The following is a 24,226-nucleotide window of genomic DNA, read 5'->3' as shown; positions in this document are numbered from 1 at the left end:
ACTACTGAACATCACTTTGTTCTTTCTTCGTGGATGTGGCTGGGTTTTTTTCCCCAGAATGAATCTGTAAATATCTTATTGATGGATGGGCTGAACCTTGGCCCCCATCCATCCATGTCTGTTGAGTAGTTGCAGTCCTGCAGGTAGAATTTCTCTGGCTGCCTTTTGGAAGCTGTTTTGACGGAAAGAAAGTTGAAATGGGTAATCTGTGAAAGTCCTTCTACAGTGGCAAATTACTTCTGCTTGCCAAGGTCACTGTGGTCCTGCTGGCAGTGTCCCACCTGTGTTGTGGGCTCTGCTGCTTCTTGCACCTAGACTGAGCATGAGGTGGCTCTGGGGAGTTGTACTTGCACTTATTTTTTGACCCCACAAGGCTTAATTCCTGTTTAAAAATAATACATATATTTTATGCATGTGGCCCCAAATGCTGTCCTTTTCAGTTCTGTAACATTTTTGTGGCAGCTTAATGTTCTCTCTCTCCTGATGCCTTGCAAAAAACAGCCATGCAGTCACAGGAGGAACTGGCTTAATAGCAGGATCAGCAGAACAGCCAGGCACAGTTGGCTCTGATGTGTGGACTAAAATAACTGAAGAAATGTTCTTTTTATTCTGTCATTGTTATGATAAATAATCCCTTTTCACTCTAGCAGCTAAAATATTTATGTGCATTTTATTTAAGTCAATGATGCCCTTTCAAGTCAAAGTTGAGAGGTGACGATTTACAGAATATCTGATTGGGAAAAGCACTGGAGAGAACGTTGTGTTTGGTGGTAATAGGTTATACACATTTTGTTCCTCCTCAGCTGATCATAGTGCATATTTTATTTACGCCATTTCATAGCAGCAGCATCTTCTTGTGAGGGAGAAAAGCTTCACTTTATTTTTACAGCTAAAACTTGACATAATTCTGCAAAACAGTTTAGAATGAGGGAAGAGACAGTGTGTGTTGAAATAAATATATATTCCAGAAATTGAATCTATTTTTAGAAATTAAATTTGCCCATCCATAAAAGCATATGAAAGGTCACTGCTGCTGTTGAAGATTGCCTGGCAATTCAGTTGCATCAAATATCAGAAGGAAAATAAGATGTGTGATGCATGGGGTACAGATTGTTTAAACTGCTGCGTTGCCCTGAAAAAAGGCCAGCGCCTGAAAGGATGCGAAGGAAGCGTTTTACAATTTTCTTGGGGATTCAGGTGACCTGGCTTCACTGGAACAAGGGCAGAACAGTTTTGAAAAGAAGTTTGAAATCTAAAAAGAGCCAGTGACCCCCTGAAGTGCAGTCTTGTGCACCCCTCTCTTCCTTTTTCTCTGTTACCTGAGAAATAGGTTTGCTTCTTCCTTCCCTCACAGGAGCAGGTACATGCTGTGACACTGCTGGAGCCAAGGGAGATGTCCCCAGAGAGAGGAGAAGGAATCTGGGTTCTCTGAGCCCTTGTTCATCTCCAGTTTTTAAATCTGTTATATGCATCTGATGGTAAAATACCAAACAGATAAGATGATTCCTTTGTGCTCAGAGGCTTTTTCTAGTTATTTTAATTTTCAGTTAAATTTAATAAATAGCATGGAATTCTGTATTTCTGCTTTATTCTGTTTTGATTAATAGGTCTGGTTGGTCCTAGTTTAAAATAGAGCAAATAAGGCTGTGGGAGAAAGTAATCCTGCTTTTTCTAAAATAAAGTAGTAACATTACTGCTGAAAGATCTTCCCATTTATCTTGGTTTCTGTGGCATTTTTCAAAATGCCAGCTATTCCCACAAAACTCAGGCTCTAAATCTGTCCATGTTAATTCTTGTAATTGTCCACAAAACTACACACCATACTGTCACTGTAGGGTAACCAAATAACAGCAGCCTCAGACTTGTCTGTCCTACAAAGTCATTTGTCAAAAAGATTGCCTTCCAGCCGTGCTCGGCGGAGGGGGAATTGCAGCAGGGAGTGCTGGGGAGGAGAACCTGCATCTCCTGCATCATCCTACACTCCTTGGGAGGGGTGGGGGGAGCCCAGCACAGTTTGGGTGGCAGCCAGAAGATGCTGGTGTTGGGTGCCCTTGGTGCAGGGCTTGGCCAGAACCCAGTGCTTCCCAACCTTGTTCTTTCAGAGCCTGAACACTGCCTGCAGCCCCCGATCCCACTGAAGAAAGGGGATGTTGGGCAAGGCTGGGCGGTGAGGAGGGGGTGTACAGACTGATCAGGGCAAGGCACAGGTGGAGCTTGGATGCTCTGCAAGGAGGAGATGGAAAGTTGGGGCGTTGGAAGATGCTGGGAGAAGCTGAGTATGTTGGACTGCAGCAAGGAGGGATTTGTGGTTTTGAGTGTCTTGTGTGCAGTTGGATTGGACCTTCTTTTTTCCCTTTCCTGAAAATTCACATTACAGCACAAACTGCAGCTTTGGGAGATAGCTATTTTATAGCTCCTTCTAAAATTGAGGTAACTACTTGTTCTCTTTTATGGTAGCTCAGTTAGTCAAAGAGGGGTCGTCTGCTGTGGCTGCTGCTCCCCAAGACAAGGTCTTGAGCAGGAAACTTAAAAGATGCCGCAGACCTGGAAAGCTTCAACTAAGTTTATTCCTGTTTTGGTCTCTAGGACCCTCTGTCAGTGTTTGGACTTGGTAGCGCTTGTTAACAAACGCTCCTCCACCCTTTGTGCCTGCAATGATACTGGTGCTCAGAGAACCTTTCAGTGCTACATTTGAAGGTTCAGCTTTGGTTCTGCTGCTTTCAGCAGGCACCAGAGTCTCTGCCTCTAAATTTCATCCATCTTCTCTTAATCGCGATTTCTCTTTTTACTGCCTCAGTTTTGCCAATGAGTCCTTTTCATTCCACAGAGCCAGAGCAATTATTTCTCTTAGCCTTGCTCTTGATACAGCCAGGAGTGTTTCTAGGTCATTATCTATAGATGTCTTTCCTGAAATGATGGGATAGACCATTGTACCTGCAATTATAATTAATCTCTGTAAAATGGCATTGAATTGCTCAACAGTAAAGTGCATCGTCACTCCCCTCCATCCCCCAGCCAAAGGGCTCAGGGCAGAGAAAGGACAGAGCAGTGCAAGCATCAGATGTGAAAGTATTCCTGATCCTGGTCTTCAGCCTCTGGACCAGAGGGCTTTTGTGTCTGCTTGTTCTGACAAAGCACAGAGCTTTCACGGGAGGGTGTCTCAAATCTGGTTTTGCACAAAATTAGGACACACTTGAGGGTCTGGAAGTAGCTGTGGTGAAATGTCTTTCTGCCGTAGCCCGTTCACTGGTGCTAAGCAGATTTTACTTCTGGTTCTGGATGTGCATTAAACAAGTGGGGCTGTGCTTTATTTACGTGTGTGAGGCTTTTAAGAGGTTGTGTTAAAGCACTCCCAGTCTGTACCAGTGGGATAAGGGGCAGCCGAGTGAAGGGAGGGTTGTCCCCATTTTAAACTGGACTTCAGGCAGAAAAAAGCCAAGTGACTCACCCCAAAAATCATACAAGAAATGCTGTATCTCAGAGTGTCACAAAAGGACAAAGCAAAGTCTCTGTATTAAGGTCACCAAGAGGTCTGGTATTTTTGAATGTTACACAAACTTTTTGAAAGCTGCCCAGAGAGTCATTTAACACGTGGCTGGAGAGGTGTCCCAGGGATGCAGGTGTCCTGGAGGAGTGGCTCATGGTCCTTGGGTTCTGTGCTGCACCCTGATTCAAGGCTCCTGCGTGGTTTCCCATCCTCCAGGTGAGGAATGGTAGATGCAGAGCAAGACACATCTGGGAGAAGGTTGGTATCTGCAAGGTGAGCTGCTTGCTTGCTGCTCAGATGTGTCCAGGGCAGGGTGGCTCTGCTGGCAGAGAGTATCATTCCGGGAAAGGATGATGCAGTTCCTCTTCAGAGCAGGCCAAAGTTAAATTTTACAAGGAGGCTTCTAGAAATGGACTTCGATGTTTGAGAGGTCCAGGATTAACACAGGAGCTGAAGGCTTTTCTTACAGGCAGCAGCAGCAAAGTGGTTAAGTGTCAGTGTTCAAATGGCTGCTGTTGCTCGTTCCATAAGACAAATGGGATGCATTCATGCCTCTGGGTGCCTTTGCTGTGGGCTCTGGCTCGGAAAGGCCAGACCACTTCAATTTATGTTCTGAAGAGACTCGAGGTTAGTAATTCTTCAAAAAGTTTTCTATATCGGAAAACAGGTAGGAAATCAATAGGGAAGATAATTACTTGAACTTGGAGATATTTTCTGTGCACCAGAACAAAAATGTGTTTTGCCATGGAAGATATGAATTGCTGGACCTTCTGATGCTGCAGTGGTGTTGGTGCAGCCTCTGGAGATGGCTGTTTATTATGAAGAGATGCCTTTACGCAGGCTAATGCTCAATGTCAGCTGAGAAATGTCCTATTAAATGTTTTTCATAGTTATTATATATGTATTTATAGAAGCTAAACATCTGAGGGCAGCAAGCCATAAAATGAATTGTACAATACTTTATTATCTTCCTTGCAAATTTGACCACAGAGCTCCTAAATGATCTTATGCAGTGAAATCCAACACCATGGTTCGACCTTCAACCGTTGTATGAGAGGACAAACATTTTAATGCTGAGAAATCCCTGGGTCAGACAGTAGTTTGGTGTTCTCCAGCTCATTATTTGAATTCTTTGTGGTGCCTGGATTCCATACTCTTTTCTGTTTCAGCACAGGGTGCTAACACTGCCGTGAGCAAAGGAAGGGGGGGAAAAAATCATTTTTAAGTGTGAATATAAAGAATTAATGCAACGTCCTCACCCAGCGCTTTGCAGTGATAAAATGGGAGCTGGATTTTGCTCCCATTTTAACTTGCACAGCATAAGGAGCTTCTGGTGCGATGGAGGGTCAGGGTGGGCGATTTCTTCCTTTGATAGCTCACACACGGGAAGACATCCCGTCCTCAGCACTAACTGAATAATGGCTTGAAAGCAGGATGGCACACTCTAACCGATCGATTTGTCATTGGCTGACCTCAGAGGGAAGATGAAAAAGATTCAAAAGCAGATAAATAATTGACATTACTAGCCTTGAGTCCATTCAGCTCCGCAACCTTTTCTCCTTGATATTAAAGACGGCTGAGTTGCTTTTGGCAGCTTCTTTCTTTGGCTCAGGCTCCCCTGCAGCCTGAATGTTTGATTGCGGGTGGAAATAAAAACTAGACCTGAGCAGCCATAGGTGTTCACGTGTGCTCAGAGTGGAGGGTTGGGAGTGTGAGCAGCCTCCCCTTTCTCTGCCTGCCTGCAAAGGCCCACGAGAGCAGGGAGCCTTCTGTAAGTGGAAGAGTGTGTGTGTAAATGTGTGTGTGTATATATAAAGTGTCAGGCACTCATTGCTTTGGGAAGTAGTTTTTTTGCATATCTTGATACTTTTCACCCTCCCTGTAACGTGGCATTTGGTTAATGAATGTGCCAGAGTGAGAAACCCAAAGGAAACCCCTGGCTGTTTTCCCAGGAACTTTATTCATTTTGCTGTTCCAAGGTTTGAGGAATAGGTAAGATCCCTACCCTCATTCCAAAGAGGCTCTTAAATGTTTTTTAAACATTTAAGATGTTTAAAACGTTTTTTAACTGTTATTCCTAAAGTAGGTTAAACTGTAGGTGCCTGAACTCTTACAGTACCATCTCAAGGTGAAGCATCTGCAGAGTGGGGAGGGAGAGTCTGCTTTTCCAAATGCCCAGCACCAAACCAAGCTGCAGGTGAAAGCACCATGTGATTACCCCTGGTGTCCCCTAGGGCCTGGGTTGGGCTTTGTTACATAAAAGCCGAGTGGTGCCATCCATGTGTGTTCTGGTCCTGGATCCATCAGAGGGCTGTTCAGGACCAGCAGGGAAAAGTGATGGAAATGCTGCACCCCATCAGGAGCTCATGAGCTGTGGCACAGAATAATTTCTACCCCAATTTCCTTCTTCCTTTCAGTTCCTGAAGGTTTCTCAGCCCCTCAGGTCTGCTTGAGCCTTTGTGCTGTGTGCCTGAGCTTGCCTCCATTGATGCAAATGTTTTTTCTAACCTCTATTTTGTATTTCTTACCCTGAGTTTTCCACTTCCTCTCTCCATCCTTCTCTGTAAATGTTAGATTTAAAAGGTTATGGACAAATGTGTAAGTTATAAAGAAATTGCCAAAAATCTTAAAATATAGAATCTTTATGGAGTTTGTCTGCTATTATGCAGAGAAGATTGTGGAAGCAAATATTAGTCATTAACATAATTTTCTGTGTTGAGTCAACATCTATTTTTAGGTGTGGAGCGCATAAAGACAACTCTTTGACACATAAAACACACAGACATGCATTTGACATCATCTGTGTTCAGGCTGAGGCTTGGGAAGAGGGAAAGACAATTGCCAAATGTATTGTATTCGTGATAGGAACCCCCCCACTTCCTTTCGAGACACATTTTAAGACATAATGCAGGAGAGTACTGATCTGTTTATATGGAAATAAATCAAAATGAAGTGCAGAATATTCAGCTTGGGTTCCAATGCTTTTTCAGATGTGCTGCAGAGTAATTCATGATCTGTGCTGAATATTTGCCATTAGGCTTTATCCAGGAAGTGTTTTTATGATGTTGAATGTGTTTATTCTAAATGTATATATTATTTTAAAAGTGCAGAAGGCTTTTTATGCACCTATTATAATTATAAATCTGATTCATAGGTAGAAAAGCAGTTAAGAGGCTTGAATTAGTAATTTTCCAACAGCACACATGCAGTGCCACAGCTAGATTTTCTTGTTTGCTTGGTCATAATATTTTATGGTCTGATTCTGGGCTTTATAATGCAAGGGAACTTCTTGTGATAAATTGCAGATCCGACAATGAGTGTCAGTCTACAGCTCCCTGAGCAGATGTTCATTTAGTCTAATTTCACCAGTACTTTACTGTTCATCCAGAACAGATCTCGCCAGCTCAGGATGCAAACACAAAGAGAGAGAGCACAAAAGATCACTCTGCAAATAACCTGATCGGTTTCAGACACTTGGAGGGGAAAAACAAAAACACGCAGGAACTTCAGCATGCAAGGTTGGCTACGGCAAATCATCCACACACACTCACACCCAGGGGGGCAAATCCACAAAGCCCTGCGTGGGAAGTTGCACATTAATCTACCTCTGAACGATAGTTATTTTATCCCTGCACTTCAAGAACCCTTGTGTCTGTTTTAAGGTTCTGTAGTTCCTTTCCTGGCTCTGCTGGTTTTGCAGAACAGGTCCTGTCTGAACTGCGGGGTTGTGTCTCGTCAAAGAACAGAACATTATCTGTCCAGAATGCCAAGGGTTGGCTGTAGCTCACTAACACTCCTCTCCTTTTCTCTCCCTAGGTGTCATATGCCCGTCCAAGTTCAGCATCCATCCGGGATGCCAACTTGTATGTCAGCGGCCTTCCCAAAACCATGACCCAGAAAGAGCTAGAGCAGTTATTCTCACAATATGGGCGCATCATCACCTCACGGATTCTGGTTGATCAAGTCACAGGTTAAAAGACAACTTTCCTTGATACATGCATGTTTTTCTGGAAGTGGCAAAATTGCAGATGTCTGCAGCTGGGGTTTTTTGACTTTGAGTGTAAAATGCAATACCTGTTTCCCTAAAAGCGTAACTGGAGATGTAACTACTGCCTCTTTAATGAGGGACTGTCAAAGTACAGAATATTGTTTGCTTAAACTCATTGTTAAATACAGTAGGGGCTGATTCTGGAGATTACAGATGGGGAAGAGGATTTTTCTTTACAGGACTTTTCTTAATTTGCAAACCACCTATTGTGTGAAGTCGAACCTAACATTCAGTTTATGCTCATTACACAGATGAGGCTGTTCCTACAAATATTTATCTCTTCACGTGTTTTTACTTCCCAGGGGTTTCTCGAGGTGTGGGATTTATCCGTTTTGATAAGAGAATAGAGGCGGAAGAAGCCATAAAGGGACTAAATGGCCAGAAGCCTAGTGGTGCTACAGAACCAATTACTGTGAAGTTTGCCAATAACCCCAGCCAGAAAACAAGCCAGGCACTCCTTTCACAGCTGTATCAGTCTCCCAACAGACGCTACCCTGGACCACTTCACCACCAGGCTCAGAGATTCAGGTAATTACCTGGAAAAGAACTGAAGTTCCACCAGCAACAACAATGTGGGGCAGGTGCTGTGCAGGAAAATAAGCTTTAGTTGCGTAGGCTGACCTGATTTTCTTTGTAAAATTAAATATTCTTTCCTGGAGAATGAGGAGGAAAATCTGCTGACAGCAGTAGTCATGTTGTATTTACTAAAACAACTGAAGTACTGTACAATCAGATCTCATGAAGGCTCACAGAAAAAGGGAGGACAGGATAGAGTTACACTGGTAATCAAATGAGCAGTGACTGTCCTGTTCTTTCTCTCTTTTTGGGTAATGCTTTTATTTTCTGCTATATTATTACAGTTTTGATGCAGCTTAGACTTTGATGTTAATGGCAGTGGATTGGTAGCAGGAAAAAAGCTGAGTCTGTCCCAGTCAGCAGGAGTATCATTAAATTTATTAGCCTGAGATATCTGCTCTTAGTATAAAGAGCCCTTGTGTTAGTCTTTGGTGTGAGCCTTCAGATGCTTTTGGGGATGTTTTATGCTTTGCATTTTGAATACCCTGTTTCCATCTGATGCATAAGGCAGAGTTAGCAATATGTGATATTCTATACTTAATAGTTCTCAGGCAACCCAGCTTTCAAATAAAATCTGCCTTCAAGAAAGAAAACTTGGACATATTTGCATAACTGAGTCGCACACTGGCTTTAGAGAATTATTCAGAAGTAATTCTAGTTTGTCAGTGATGAAAAGTGCTAGTGAATTAAAGATCATAAAAAGTCAGTCATTGGATACATTAAATTTACACTTGTTTTTGTGTCTTTGGCACGCAGCTGTGTCCATTGAGGTTATCACTGAATCATTCTATGGACAGAAGGACTTTATTGTGCTGCCATGGAAAGCAGATGATTATGTTCTGCAAAATTTGGTGGTCAATTTAGATTGATATGTTGTGAAGGATTAATACTAAATATATTTAATAAAATGGGAGAAATGTAACATATTAAAGCAGATTATCAAGAATTTTTCCAGTTCCAGCAGTTTTGGATTGCACATTTTATTTCCAAGTTAACTGTAGATATAAGGTGAGCAGTTAAATTACCCAAAAAAAGTTTAATTTTTAAAAAAGAAGACAAATCCTAAGTGGATTTTTTTAAAACCAAGCTCTGGAGTTTAAGCTTTTCTCTAAGACTGTAGACAAGTTTTAAAAAAAAAGGCTTTTAAATGCTCTGGTGGAAATTTAAGCACAACCTCAGACTTAACAAAGCAGGCTGGGAGTTGTTAGGCTCCTTAGATGTGTGGGAAACTTGTTGAACGTTTCTTCTTTGAAAATGGAACACTATTAATAATAGTTCCATTGAGCGATCTTGCCATCTGTGAGACATTAACCCAAAGACCCTCCTTCTCTTTTCAGGCTGGACAATTTGCTTAATATGGCCTATGGCGTAAAGAGGTAATTAGAATTCCACAGATTGCCAGATGTCCGTGTTGGCACAGATTGGTGCTACAATTTATTTTTCTTTAATTCACTAACTTTATTTTTTTTATCCCTTCTTTTCTTCCACCAGCATGTCAAATTCTTTTTAAGTTTGGACTTCAGTTGGTTTTGTTACTTTAAAAGGCCTCACGCACCAGTTCTGTGGGGTTTTTCAACCTTTTTTGATTTACAGGTGGGCTTCTCAAATGGTTTAGGTGCCACAGCTACAAGCATTGAAATTGCAGTTGCTTTGCTAAGTGATGCTTTTTCTAGAATCAAAACTATTAACTTGAGTTATTAATAAATCTCTGATCTGATAATGGAAAATTTAAGTCAAAAATCAGAATTAGGCTGCTCTCGTGTCTCACAGTTAAGACCACCTTTCTCCCCATCTGGCAGCATAAGTTTGACCTGAAAATACAGCTGTGTGCACCTCAATCAGCCCGAAGTTTCTTTTGTTACAGGTTTAATACTTTGAATTTTTTTTTCAGTCCTTGAAGTTTATTTTTTTGTTTGTTTAAAATAGCTCTGTGTTTGTATGTGCACGCATGTGTGAAAGCTCAGCTGATTTGTCAACATTTCTGCTCTTCCATGAGTATGTTCGGTAGCTAAAATGAGATGATGTGTTGTTAGTGTTTCCTTTAATGGCAACATCAGCATAAGCTACCCTTGCAGCAAAACAAAGGTGTAGTCTTATTTGTGATGTTACCCTAAAATGTCCAGATTAAGACGAGAGAGTACTGCTTACTCTTCTGAAAGCTCACCACACTTGAAAATTACTTGAGCTTTTTTTTTGAAGCTCATCCTCTAAAAAGGTATGGTAAGTATATCTTTACACTAGCTAGCAGCAGACAGTAAGGTGGGGTTTAACTCCTCAGTAACTCAGTACAGATCTGAAATCCTGAGTGCTCACAAGAAGAAAGTCAAAACACAGCTTCTCCCAGCACCAGTGCTGATGTTCATGGGCACGTTGGTTGTGTCAGGATATCCTTAGTGGTGATGGGGATGTGGTGAGTCAGAACCCCCTGCCTGATTTTATCACACATCCCTTCTCCTGTGTTCTCCCACCTTATTTGTTCCTTGATATCTTGTCAGAAGCATGGAGAAACTCCCAGTTGAGTGTCTGTCCAGGTGCAAGTCAATGTCAGAAGGATGGGTTTGTTCTGGGAGGTTTCCCCGGGTTTTTGCTGCTGCTGCCCCTTCCCTGGAATGGGGCTGGCGTGTGGTGCAGGATAGGCTTAGTCTGAACAGAGGAAAAGAGCAATTCCCTGCCTTTATAGGTTATACATCTGCTTTCTCAACATTGTCTGCAGTGTTGCTCTAAAAACACAGCAGTGTTTAAAGTCATTTTGCAGGCATCTTAAATTAGTTCTTACCTCCTCTCAGCAAACCTTGGCAATCGTTCCTGCACTAGCAAAACCTGAGTTTATAGGTGCAGGGTCACAAAAAATACCGCACTGATAATTTCTGAGGCTGCTTCAGAAACAGGAGATTGGCTCTCCCTGTGCTGTGTGGTACTGATGGAAAATGAGACATGCTGATGTGGAAAAAAGGTTTTATTGAGGCTGATTTCAGATCACTTGCTAGTAGCAAAGCTCCTTATGTGATAGGTGATCTTGTATTTGTGTCAATACACTTGCACCAGTTTCGTGCGTGTTTTGTTGGATTTAAGAGCAGCTGCTGTGCTCACGGCACATAAATAGTTGAAAGCTGCATAGCTCCTAAAGGTTTCCAGGGAAAAGCTGCTCTCCAGTGAACTGTAGGAAACGTTAACCCTTTATATCAATGCAGCATTTCTTTAAAATGCAAAGCCTCATAATGCATTGTGACATGCACAGCTATGCATTGTACAGGTTTTACATCGCCCCTACTTAGAGCATGGTGAATCCCTTAGTGTTGTGTTTCACATTAAATTTAACCATTCCAGAAAAGCAGTGTTTGCTGGCTTCTGTATATTACTGGCACAGTTAGCACTTGCCAGCCATGGGCTTGACGTCCCATCTTCCAGATTTCAAAATGAGCTGTAGCTGTTGGCTTCTACAAGCCCTGGCTGTGCCTTATTTCCAGTCCTTATTTCCACCCGCGGTGGAGGGAGCAGTTGAAATTGGCCCTGTCCAGCCTTTCTGTGCTGAACTGTTGTGATAATGTCACTGGTTTCACTGTGCGGGAGAGAAACTAAAATGTGTCGAGCTGAGGATTTGCAAAAGTGAAGTTGAGTTGGAAAATTGCCATGTATTTTTAATAAACTGTCTGCAAACCTTCCTGAGGATGTGATGCTGTGAGCATTTGTGAACTGCTCATTTACAGCGTAGCTACACCCCAGTGATGATCCTCAGCTTAAGATGTATATTCCAAGTGTCTTCTTTTTCCCTGAATATACATAAAAAGCGCCGTCAGGCGTCAACAGAACAGTGAGCAACCATCAAGTGTGTAGTTTCCTTTATGGTTATTTAATATACACCGCATAATACTGTGCGGATTGCTAAAAGTGTGTGAAAATTATTACAAGTGTAAAAAGTTTTGGAGAGCACAGGAGCTCGCTCAGCAACAGAGTCCCTCCCTCTGCTCCCTCAATCATCGCTCAGAAAATCCTGAGGAATTATTATTCTGTTCTGGTATTAAAACTCATCATATTGAAGGTACACGTGAAACTAGATTTTTAAGACATTTCCACTGTGCAGTTGTTATTTTAAAACATATCCCAAAGTGTAGCTTCAGAAAGCATGTCAATTTTTTTTCCACACTGATGAAAGGAAAATTATGTTGATCCTGAGGGCTGATACTGCTTAACATCTTCATTAATAACCTGAGTCATGGGCTGCGCTGCGCCCTCCTCGCATTAGCGGGTGACACTAAATTGGTGAGGAGCAGGGGCTGTCACTGCTGCTGGCCACGGCTGCCACTGGGGAGACCTTGGAAAAGCTGCAGGAACACGCTGAAATTCGGGAAAGGCAAATGGAGAGTTTAGCCCCGACTGCTGCCTTCAGCCGCCTACAAGGGGCTTTGGAAAGAAGGTGAAGCTGAGCTGTTCTCAGAGGTCAAACGAAGGAGGACAAGAGTCAGCAGTGACAGGCTGCAGCCGGGGAAATTCCACTTGAGGATAAGGGAAACATTCGCAGTGAGGATGGAGTCCTGCTGCAGGGGCTGCAGGAGCAGAGTTCGTGTCCTTGGAGATTTCCTAAGCTTCCCTCCGCAGGGCCATGAGCAGCAGATCTCATTTGAGGAGTTTGCCTTGCTTTGGAGCAGGAGGCTGATCAGATGATCTCCACAGATCCTGCCCAGCCTTTGTTTTCCTGTGATGGATCTGTGTAAACACCTGGCTTTATCTGCTCCCTTCGGATGCTCGAGGTAAAGTCCCAAAGGACAAGGAGGGAGAAACAGTAGGGTGCTCTGTTGAATTCTGGGAGTTAGTCCCTGCGTTGTCTTCTTGAAGAACCTTGAGCCTGTCATGGAAATGAAGCCTCACAATATGAAGGTATCAGTTGATGTGCTCATTAATTGTATTTACGTTCAACTTATTCTACAATTGCTGCATAAACCTTCTTTGATATGTGGCTGGCTTTAGGACTTTTTATTACCTGGATTTTCTTCCCTAGTGTATGTCAATTAAGGACCATGTTAGGAGGAGAAATAAAATCTTCCACTTAGAGACATCTCTCTAATAGTATTTTTAGCTGAAGAAGCTACTGTTACAGCTGAATCCTGACAAAGGCATTTCTTATTAATCTTTAAAATAGGTCTTGAAGTTTGCTTGGGTTTTTTTCACTGCAGACTCGTAGGAGATAAAGCATTAGATCTCCGTTGTCCTGAAACTTACATCAGTGCTGGGAAGAAGTGGCAAATTTCTACAGGCCCTTTTTCCAGGAGCTGTGATGCTGTTGTTTATCGCAGCGTGTGCAGGCCCTCTCTGACTCAGATTGTCCTCAAGCATTTCTTTTCTGAGGTCTTTGTACGCATACATCTAAGCAGGGCTTATCCTCGGAGGGAGATGCATTTATGCCCGGATTTGGCGATTGTATTTAGCACAGCTCCCCTCCGCTTCAGCAGGAGTTAGAGAGCAAGGGTGGCTCTGTGGTCATCCTCTGGGGCCAGCTTCCAGAACCTTCCGTACCATTGGCTTATTTACTCGAGAGTCTCGGACCCCTGTAGCTCGTGCCAAGAGATATATTTAGAATAGACCCCTCTTTTTGCTCGGTAGGTTTTCTCCGATCACAATTGATGGCATGACGAGCCTTGTGGGAATGAATATCCCTGGTCACACCGGGACTGGATGGTGCATCTTCGTCTACAACTTGTCCCCCGACTCGGACGAGAGCGTGCTGTGGCAGTTGTTTGGTCCCTTTGGAGCGGTCAATAATGTCAAGGTGATCCGTGATTTCAACACCAACAAGTGCAAGGGATTTGGCTTTGTCACCATGACCAACTACGACGAAGCTGCCATGGCGATTGCCAGCCTTAATGGATACCGTTTAGGAGACAGAGTATTGCAAGTTTCCTTTAAAACCAATAAAACCCACAAATCCTGAATTTCATATCCTTACTTACTAAAATATATATATATAAATATATATACGAACAAAACAAAACAAAAACAAAAAAAAAAAAAAAAACTCTTCAAGGCTTATATTCAACCATGGACTTTATAAGCCAGTGTTGCCTAAGTATTAAAACATTGGATATCCTGTGAGGAACAGGAAAGGATTTTATAATGCTTAGAAAAAAAAAAAAAAACCTTTGATGCATTGAATGTTCTTTCATAGCTGTCGTTGTTGAATATAATATACATAGATAACAATGTGCAGGGATTTTTACCCGGCCAGCTAGTTTTACTACCTTCCTTGAAGGTGGGTCTTTTTAAGATGACCATTCACTCATTTGAAAAAATAATAAAACAAAAAACAATTTTTACAAACTAATGGGATTAAAAGCGAGAAAAAAAGATTTTTGTTTTCTTTTCTGTTTTTTCAAAACATTGATTGAATTAGATTGGTAAACCCCCCACACAAATTAAAGAGGAACAATAAAAATTGCAAAAAGAAGAACATAATTTTGCAACTTTTTTTATTTTTCCTTTTTTCTTTTGTATCATGTGAACTAAACAGTCTTCTGTTAGGGAATGGGGTAACGGGGGATACCTGATGACATAACAATTTAAATAACATTAACAATGTTGCCAAAGAGGTGGTCTCTTTGCTGAAAATGGGTTTCAAGAAAAATCTATTTTTATAAAATATAAAGAATTTTTACAAGAGAATCTGGATTTGAGAAAAAATATTTTGACTGGCTAATTTAGGGGAAATTGACAACTTTGTCATGTTCATACTGCACTGGTAACTTTTTAGAGATCAAGATGTGTGTTTTAAACTGGATTAGTAGATTGTTTTTTGAAGGATGGGCTACAAACAGATGATCTTCGTATCTTTTCATAGCATGTAATAAAAATATTAAATACAGTACGGGAGAGTGTTCTTCCCAGGCACGCAGTTACCCACAGTCAAAACCCAAAAGCAAGGAGATGAGTTGCAAGACGGTTTTTCTTTAAGTCATCAGTATGGGATATCAGCAGAACAAAAGTTAAAAAAATTAATTTTTGATCAAAAACTTCCTTGGTTTGAGCAGTAGGTGCTACAAAATTATTTACATATCTTAGTATCATAGTTAAATGTAATGTGTTTAGAAAAAAATACATTTGCTTTAAATTTGTTAAGAATTTTCAAATTCACTTTATAGCCCAAGCTAATATAATTGGGCTGTGTTGGCACATTTGGAACACTGTTTATGTTGCTTGAAACACTTATTTATTTAATTGCCGATGTGATGCATATGGCCAAAATCAAATATAGCTAGTTTGGCTAGTCTACTTATTTGTTTACTTAAACTATGGGAAGAAGCATATTATTGTGTCATTTTGTTGTGTGTGTATGTGTATATATAATATAAATATATATATATATAAAGTTATTTTTTCTTTTGGTTAATTTATTATAAGTTGTAACACTTTGCTAGTTTTGTTTGTATATGTCTTAAAATGTTTTCTTATGATACTTAAGTGACAGAGGTATCAAGGTAACTTGTGTAGAAATATTGTTTGATATATTGTCATGTTTGTTGTGAATATTTTTTCTTACTGCACAGTAGAAAAGAAAACAACTGGGTCTTTATTTTAATGTAATTCAGATTGGGGAAAACAGAGCTAAGGGAACAAAATGACTGAGGGGGTGCTCTCCCATGTCCAGTGCACTGATCATTTTAGTATGTTTGTGCTTTGTACGGTTATATATTTAAAACAAAAAAGGGTCATGCTCTTCCCTGAGTACTAGAAACAGTTACTCGCTATGCATAATCTAGTTGATAGTTAAATTTGCTATTGCTTTTCTTGTCTTGTTATATAAAATCTTTTCAATACAAGTTTAGTCTTAATGGTAATAAAACGTTATGGTTATTTATAACTTGTGCTTATTTTGTGCATTTTTTCCATGCTATACCCACTAACTGCATGTAGACTAAGTATTGTTTTTTCACACTGAAGAGGCAAACTTTTGTAGTAGACAAATAACTAAAAGCAAAGGCTGCATCATAATTTTATCAGTTTTTTACTTTAACAATGTTAGATTTTAGTTTAAAGGAACACTCATTCAATGTTCAGGGAAACCTTTATACATCATCTGCTATGAATGAGCGCAGTTTGCTGGGAAAGTTTTGATGCATTTGCTAAGCATTAGTGGGGAAGGCATGTCAGAATCTTTTCTCTACGATGTGTTTTACTATCTGAATAATAATAATAATTTAAAAAAATCTTTCTTAGGACCAGGCAGTTGTATACTTTAGTTATAATGAATGACTTCATGTTAACCTTGCTAGTTTAGATCATTTCTGAGGGAAAGTATTGTAAATGTTTTTTTCATAACCTTGTTGTGTTTGAATTATTTGTACTTTAATTGTCCAGACAATAAATGAAAGTGTGTAGAATGGCTATGGACTTTCCACCTTTTTAAGTGTGTTCAGATGTTTTAGTATTCCCAGCCGCACCTCAGCCGAGGTAGAGGTTTAGTCTCTGATTCCAGAAGCAAGGTCTTCAAGAGAGAAACGTTCTAGTCAAACCAGATTGAGCATATTCATGATTTGTTTTTCCTTCCGAAGGCCAGAAAGAATCGGCCGTTTAATTTAAGATGTTGAACACCAAATACCAAACTGTAACTTTCGTTTATTTGAATGTGGAAGATGCTGAAGGGTTTCTACTATATACAGTATTTTTACACAATGAAAATATTAACTCAGTCAATATCAACACTTTAAAACATAGTGAGCAAATTTCAGTGATAATAACAGTTTTTAAGCCATCATTTAGTTTGACTTTTCTATGAATATGCTATGAATGTCATGCAATATGAAACAGTGTACATATTGTCTGATGTACAACAGTATATATGATCACATTCCAAATTTGGTTCTTTTCACCATGTGTTATAACTAGAGTTGATACTTCTTTCAGTTGACTTGTTTGAATCTCATTAATACAAATATTCACTTCATGTTTATGTTCTGTAACATTCACTAATTGAGAATATGTACCTTGTAAAACTGCAGCATTGAATTTCGTAACTGAGATTAGGAAACTCTATCAGAGGGCTGGATGGACTGTGTGGTTCTTCAGCTCCTTCACCTATTAATAAACTCGTGTTTTTGTGAGATTAAGTTACCATGTTGGTTATAATAATTAATTTCAAGCCACAGAATGAGTTTATTCTTTAAATCTACACCTTGCTTAATTTCATCCTTAAATCCACCTCACCATGCCATAGTAAAAGCAGAAGTGGTTAATTTGGTCTGTTTAAAGACTTGGCTCTGAAAAACATCATCCTTCCATCTACCTATATATGTATATACACATATTTTGATTATATACATATATATATATATACACTTTACAACATGCACCAGCCCATTAAAAAAAAAAAAAAAAACACAAAAAACTGCACTTTCTGTTTAAGAAAGTGACATTTTATAACCAGCACCATTTACTATGGTTCTGTCTGTGTTACACCATTTGTTAGGGTTGTCACCTAATTCTTTGCAGTCCTTTCCTCAGAAAGTGGGGAGAGCAAGATCACTGTATGGTCTGGCTGCTCTTGAGACAGGACACAACGGGCATTTGGGGTCACCTTTGATTCAGATTCTCCCCACTTCCACGTCAAGGTTGGCTCCTTGTCTCTCATCCCGTAAGGTACCTGTTTCTCTGGTCAGCAGCTTGGTGAGCTCCCGTGAGCTGAAGCACACCAGTACCATGGGAGAAAGGACTCTGCCACCTTTAGGGGTCTGGGGTGCAAAGTTCAGTCCCCCTTTTTGAGAGTATCACAAATGGGAATGGGATAAAAACAGTCACAGGCAGGTTCCCCGTGCTGATCCTGTGGGAGCGTTTTCAGAAAGTTTTACTGAAACGCGGTTTCTGCCCAGCTGGGATCAGAACCACATTTCACTAACACACATTCAAAGTAATCAAGGTTTATATTTCCTTCTTGAAAGGGTAATCACTCTTTCTGCAATTAGTGAGCCTGCTGCATAAATGGAAAATCACCTGGGGGAGGGTGTTTCAAGTGCATTGACTTTGTGTTCCGCTTCAGCTTACCTTAGACACGGAGCTGGGCTTGGAACGCACTGAGGGGACTCAGTGTTGGGAAATGATGGCTGACAGCTCCAGGGGAGCCATGAGCTACCCTCAATTCATACTGGGGCCGTTCAGCTTTCCTGGTGCCCTGAACTTGCAGCAGCCAAACACACAAGCGCTCCGGTGCTCCCCCTTTGCAGTGGGGAGGGTGGGGAGCGGGGTCTGGACGCGCTGCAGCAGGCAGAGGCAGCTGCCTGGGTGCTCGGGTCAGCCTCAGGAGGACAGGGGAGAGGCAGTCCCGGGGCTGGAAAGCCTTTCTCCATCACCAGAAGCCAGGCCAGGCTGTTACCTGGCACGTCTCACTTACACGGCTACAGGAAGATGAGGCAAAGCCAGGTCAGAGTGTGGTGACAGGAAAGATTTGCTCCCTGCCCTGCAGATCTTGCAGACTGAGCTCCCTGCACAAAGTAATTCATTGTGTATACAGAGCAAAATGAAAGGAAATCAAATCCAGCGTAACTTCACGAAAGCTCTGACATCTCAGACTGATGCAGGATCACCCTTGTAAAAATCCCTGACTTCTAAAGCCAGGAGATGGCACGGGGCCTCAGCAGCTCACGGGGGGACACGGGCACAAATTGGGACAGCTGCAGGAGGGGAACATGGGGCCCCAGCCAACCACACACAAAGACACAAATCCTGTGGGATGCTGCGCTGGGGCACTGCTGCAGGGGAGTGGTGCAACAGGCGCTGCTGAGGCCTCTCCAAGAAACACGGTGTGCCACTGGGTGTGCTCGAGAAATTCCAGTGGGATCATGTGCAGCACAGCACCAGAGTGAGCAGGAGGACAGAATTGCCAAGCTTGAATTGTTTCTACCTCCCACAGCACAAAACCTATGTTTTAAAAAGCCTGTCCCTGTAAATCTTCCAGAGCTGAGCATGAGAAAGGGCTGCAGGAAGAAAAATGCCCAAAAGGAGGGGTCATACAAAGGCACCCTGATTTAACTCACCCACAGTTAAAGACAAAAAATCAGACTGCTTCTTCCAGATTAGCGATTTTCTGAAATACTCTTCCTACTCCCAGTTGAAATAACTGGGAAAACGGATACGCACACATGCAACAGCTGCTTTTCTGACACAATTGAAAGTTTTACTTGCCACACTCCTAAGATACAACTGATATTTTTAAATGCCAGTCCAGCATATTTTAAAATATTTCATCTCAAATTTCATTGAGATTTTAAATGTTAGAGAGCTGCAGATTTTTTTCTTATGCAGTAGCAAAAAATCCTAAAACCTCTATTCTGTTCATTCCACAATAAACCTCCTGTCTCGCATCACTGGGGTTTGGAGCTGCCAGCGAGACCCAGCTCCTGCTGCTTACAGGCAAACACACTCTGAAACAGGTTCATATTCCCTCTCCCACAGAGCAAGCAAACCCATGTGCTAAGTGGAGCACAGTAAAGTCCAGAATAAATCCAGAAGCTTGTTTTTGCCACCAAAAACACGTGTCTTGTCCCTAAGCCCTCCAGCCAAGCCACCTGCCCCTTGCTGCTGAGACCCCTGGTCCTTGTCAGGTGTGACATCCTCACCCTGCCACTGGCTGATCCTTGGGGTGAGCCCAGCCTTGGTGTCTGAAGGACAAATGGGGCAGGATTTACTCCTCTGGCAATCCACCCCATGGCAGGTCCCCAGCACTGGGGCTCTCCCTGCAGGCCGTTCTCTTGCCCAGCCCACAGCGCCCACTGCATCAGTCCCTCGCTTAAAATAACCAAATTCCCCTCATTCCATTCCTGGGAAGCCAGCCACAGCGGCCCAGGAGCCAGCAGGAGCAGGAGCAGGTGAACACCCCCCTGGCCTTGTGTCCATCCTGAGCACCTGCTGAACGCCACCAGCACCATCCAGGCCCTGGGCTCCCCTTTTTCCACGGCACCAGTGTGACCCTGGCCTGGACAAAGCCACATTTTTGGTGCCACCTAAGGCTGGCTGAGCAGGTGGTGCCATGGGGCTGCTGAGCCTGGCAGTGCCCGACCTCCACTGAAAAGCTCCCAAGTTCTCTTTCTCCTCCAAGACCCAGGCAGGAGCCTGAGATGCTGCATGGCCAGAGCAGGGGTGTGCCATAATGACACAAGAGTTTATCAGAGGGAAAAAAACAATCCCCTAAACTCTGAAAATTAACGTGAGCAATGCCATGGAAAGAGCAAAGGTTTACAAATAAATCCCTGCTAAGGAGAAAAGCCCTGCCAAAGGACAAGGGGTTCAGTTTGGAGGCCTTGGCTGTGCTGGGGTGTCACTGTGTGTGTCACTGTGTGTGTCACTGAGCGTGGCTGAGCTGCCCCACAAACCTTCTCCAGCACCATTCCGGCAACTTGGCAGCCCCAAAATACTGAATGCCGTTTAGTGACTTTTAAACACACACACTCATTACCTCCTCAGCCTGAACATCAGGACTGACTGGAGCTGCCACTATCAATTTGTTTTAAAGCAGCACTCAAGACTTTCTCTTCCCTTGCATTTTGTTGGAATTGCACAGGTCCCAACCAAATGATATGCAAGAATTAGCTTTTTACGAACAATACAATTCTGATTTTAAATCAGCACACGAGACAATTAATTTTGTAAGATAAGGAATCTGTTGCAAATATACAGCAGTACACCCACACATCACCATCTGCTGTGGAGAATTAAATGTACAACTCACAAATTAAATCCTGCAAAGTTGGTGCAAAAAGGTCCTTGCTTGAATTTAAACAAGGCTGTGGAAACCTGCAAACACATTGCAAAAGATCATGAAAACAATAACAAATTTGTCCATCTGTGAGTCAGTTCTAGCAGGGTTGGGCTTTTGTTGTTTTTTTTTTTTTTGGTTTTTTTTATATTGGTGCATTTGCAATAAATGTTGCAGCTCACAATGCAAGTTGTGTGAACTATATTTGAGCTCTTCTGGCCAGGAAAAGTCACTCTTGGAGGCGCTCCTTACAGGTTCCTTAACTTTATCCCAGGTCTTCTATTCTTACAGGGAGGAAAAATAAAACAAAAACAAAACAAAACTCCTTTTTTTTCATACTCAGTTTATTGAAGAAAAAAATATTGGCAAATCTGGCGATTGTTGTGGATGTTTTATTATTAGATTTATTAACAAACACTGTTCCACTGAAGTGAGGAAAAATAAATATCAACAATTACTGCTGCCATGAAAATCTCTGACAAGCACAAATTTCTGCATCCCTCTGACTCCTTTGGAGCCAAGCCTTCCTTCTCTGATTTTGCCTCCCATGTCCTTCTAACACACTGCTCTTGATTTTTTTGTTTTACACCTGGCAGAACCACCTGAGCCTGTCACATTTGCTGATCTGCGCTGAGGAAGGGGCTATGAAGCCTTGGTAGCCAGGAGAGGCAGTGAAGCCTCTGCACCCGGACACAGCAGAAGAGCACGGGTTTGGCTGTGAGGAGGAGGCTGGAGCAGCCTGAAAGCCAAACTCTTTGCACCTCTGCCTTTCCTGGGTTTGGCTTTGACCCCCGGGTCTGCTGGCTGTAAATGAGCCTGGGACCTGCTCCTCACACTCTCACCAGCTGCGCACCTCAAAGCAGCTGCCTTTTGCAGCATTAGGATGACCAAAGCTGTGCTTAGTGATCTCTGAAATGCAGGTGCCCTTCTCTTTTCCTTTTTAATGGGAGGCTGGGAAAACGTAGTGGCATTTTCCCCGGTTACTCCTTGATTGTATCAATAAAAGAGCCATAAACACACTGTCTCAAAGCACACACTTAATGCCACCAAGCCCATCAGCATCTGGAGTTCTACCTGCACATCCTCAAACCACGGGGTAGGAAACGTGAGATACAGCACTCCCCTGCCACAGACAGAAACTGCTCTGTCTTGGTGTTCTCGGGGATTTTAGGTTGGGATTTTTATTTTTTGAAAATGAAATTATTTCCTAAGCCTTTTCTGAGCTGCATGTACTGCTTTAGCACGCACTTATCCTCTCACACACCTGGGAAGTGCTCTCAGTACACACACCCGAGTGTAATTTATGCTGAGGGGCCTGCTACATGTTTAACTCAGATAAAGTGTATCCGTAATTAAGAAAAGCGGCATCAGAGGTACAACGTGCATGGAAATCTGCGGAAAGGATTCTATCAACGGAACGAATGCTGCCGAGGACTATTTAAAACCACAACCTAATCAGAATACTACGCCTCTCTATATATTTATATCAATATCACCAACCCTTTGACATCCCCGGCACTGCTAACACTCTGCCTGGAAGCTGACTTATCTCAGCTGCCTTGGGCACACTCGCATGCATAAAAAATCAAGTGACTCGATTAATCAGTGGAAGTTGCTGAATCATGGGCTTGCAGCCCTGCCTGCACAGCCCTGGCTATCGATGGGGAAACAGCAGCCTGGGATTGAGATTAATCCCTATCAGCTGCTCCACAGACCTGTGTGGCCCTTTGCCAGCATTTTTTATGAGAAATAGAATCTTAAAAATTTCCGACCTGAGAAATAGCCGTGTCAAAGGGGTGGGGAGGGTGTGTGTGTGAGAGGAGAAGACTCCAACCCAAGTGTCAAAAGGGAAGTGGAGCTCAGGAAGAAGAGAGAGGAAAGCTGTGAGTGAGAAAATCCTGACTCCACCTGGGAGCTGCCTCCAACAAGCACAGCCAGAGGCAGCAGCTGCAGGTGTATCCCTGAGCAAACCCTGTCTGAAATTCCCCAGCCCCACCGAGGGAAGAGCAGGAGGAAATGAGGGATGTGTGATGTGGGTGGGGATGGAATGCAGAAGTAGCCAGGCTGTGACACCAATGCAGCCACACCAGGAAAATGGGAGCACTTCTGGGTCTCCTGGCCCTGAGCTACCTTGCCTTGGGCTTTCAGCAGTCAGAGAGGCTGGGGAAAAAATTCCTTAATACATAAAGAGCAAAAGTAAAAAGACAAATGTCTAGGGGATATGTTTTATTTGACTCTCATGTGGAGGCTCCTTGCAAGGCTTACCCTGCCCAGTGTCCAGCAAGCCTCACCTGCTCTCAGGACAGCTGGAGGCTTTGGGAGAAGGAGCTTTCGTTCTGTGCCAGCCTGTGTCTGGAAAAAAAAAAACCCAAACCCTTGGAAACAATTCACTGAGCCCTGCAGGGATCATGTGCAGCAGCCCTGCTGTCAGATGGGAATGGAGCTTTTTGTCATGGAGTTCAAACCCTCCCATCCAAAGACATTATCCTTTGGTGGGATCTTCAGGTGAGAAAAACAGGCACTGCTCCTCTGAAGGACCCTGCCCCAGCTGCTTTCTGCTAGCAAATCAAGAAACTTTTTGTTTAAAGAAACACATTTGCCAAATCTTCACTGCCAGGCAGCTGGTCAAGGCTTTTGCTTTGCTTTTTCAGAGAGTAAGTTAAGTGTCCTTGAATGAGTGTCTGGAATAAAAGGAAAAGGAGGGCAAGCACCCTTTGTGCCAAAGCTCTTATGCTTCCTCCAGTGTGACTCTGCTGCACTTGTGAATAATCATATTAACATATATTAGAGGCGCTGTGTGCCAGTAATGGAAGAGATTTCAAAACCACAGTAGCTACCTATTAAAATAGCCAGAGCAATAATATCATGTCAGCTAAATTAAAAAGCAGAGAAGACACCAATCAGGTTGATCACTGCCTAAACCCAGTGTATCTGTGGCTACACACATACATATTTCAATATGAACTGACTCTGTGTGTGTCTTCAATATTAAGAGATAAAATACTGTTCTTTGCCATGTTATAAACTAAGTTTGTGCAATGGAACAGATTTTTAAAGCTAAGTTAAAACCTCTTGAGACTAAGGGGCTTATAATGGAAATGCTGACAGACTCTTAACTGGAGCACTGGGATCTCTCTTGCTATTATGACCAGATAAACCAACAAGGTAATTCAATGTAGTGTTCCAGCTCCGAGACACTAACACAGTGTCCTTCTGGTCCCAGGTGCTGAGGGGAAGTTAAATATAAAACTTAATGAAACTGCTGTGACTGACTACAGGGCTGGCTGGTTGCCCCTGCACCAGGGAAAGGTGAATTTCCCTCCTGGGAAGGTGTCTGAAAGGCAGGCAGTGACCGGCTGGTTCCAGTGCAAGCTGGAGCCTT

General features: G+C 42.5%; 1 protein-coding gene across 5 annotated transcripts in view; it reads left to right on the top strand.

Moving 5' to 3' along the window:
• ELAVL4 (ELAV like RNA binding protein 4) overlaps positions 1-16,480 on the top strand; it is an 80,449-nt gene extending 63,969 nt beyond the window's left edge. For 4 of the 5 annotated variants that reach the window (XM_066325513.1, XM_066325510.1, XM_066325514.1 and 1 more), the window contains exons 4-7: positions 7,304-7,457; positions 7,838-8,063; positions 9,449-9,487; positions 13,710-16,480. In XM_066325513.1, the coding sequence (XP_066181610.1) occupies positions 7,304-7,457; positions 7,838-8,063; positions 9,449-9,487; positions 13,710-14,037 (747 nt within the window). In that variant the 3' untranslated portion in view covers positions 14,038-16,480. The remainder of the gene's footprint in view (positions 1-7,303; positions 7,458-7,837; positions 8,064-9,448; positions 9,488-13,709) is intronic. The other variant, XM_066325511.1, reaches the window with a different exon arrangement.
• Positions 16,481-24,226: the final 7,746 nt, after the last annotated feature.

This window comes from Sylvia atricapilla, chromosome 9, assembly GCF_009819655.1.
Source record: "Sylvia atricapilla isolate bSylAtr1 chromosome 9, bSylAtr1.pri, whole genome shotgun sequence".
Taxonomy (NCBI): domain Eukaryota; kingdom Metazoa; phylum Chordata; class Aves; order Passeriformes; family Sylviidae; genus Sylvia; species Sylvia atricapilla.
The sequence above is the reverse complement of the archived record's forward strand: the minus strand, read 5'-3'. Positions and strand labels throughout refer to the sequence as shown.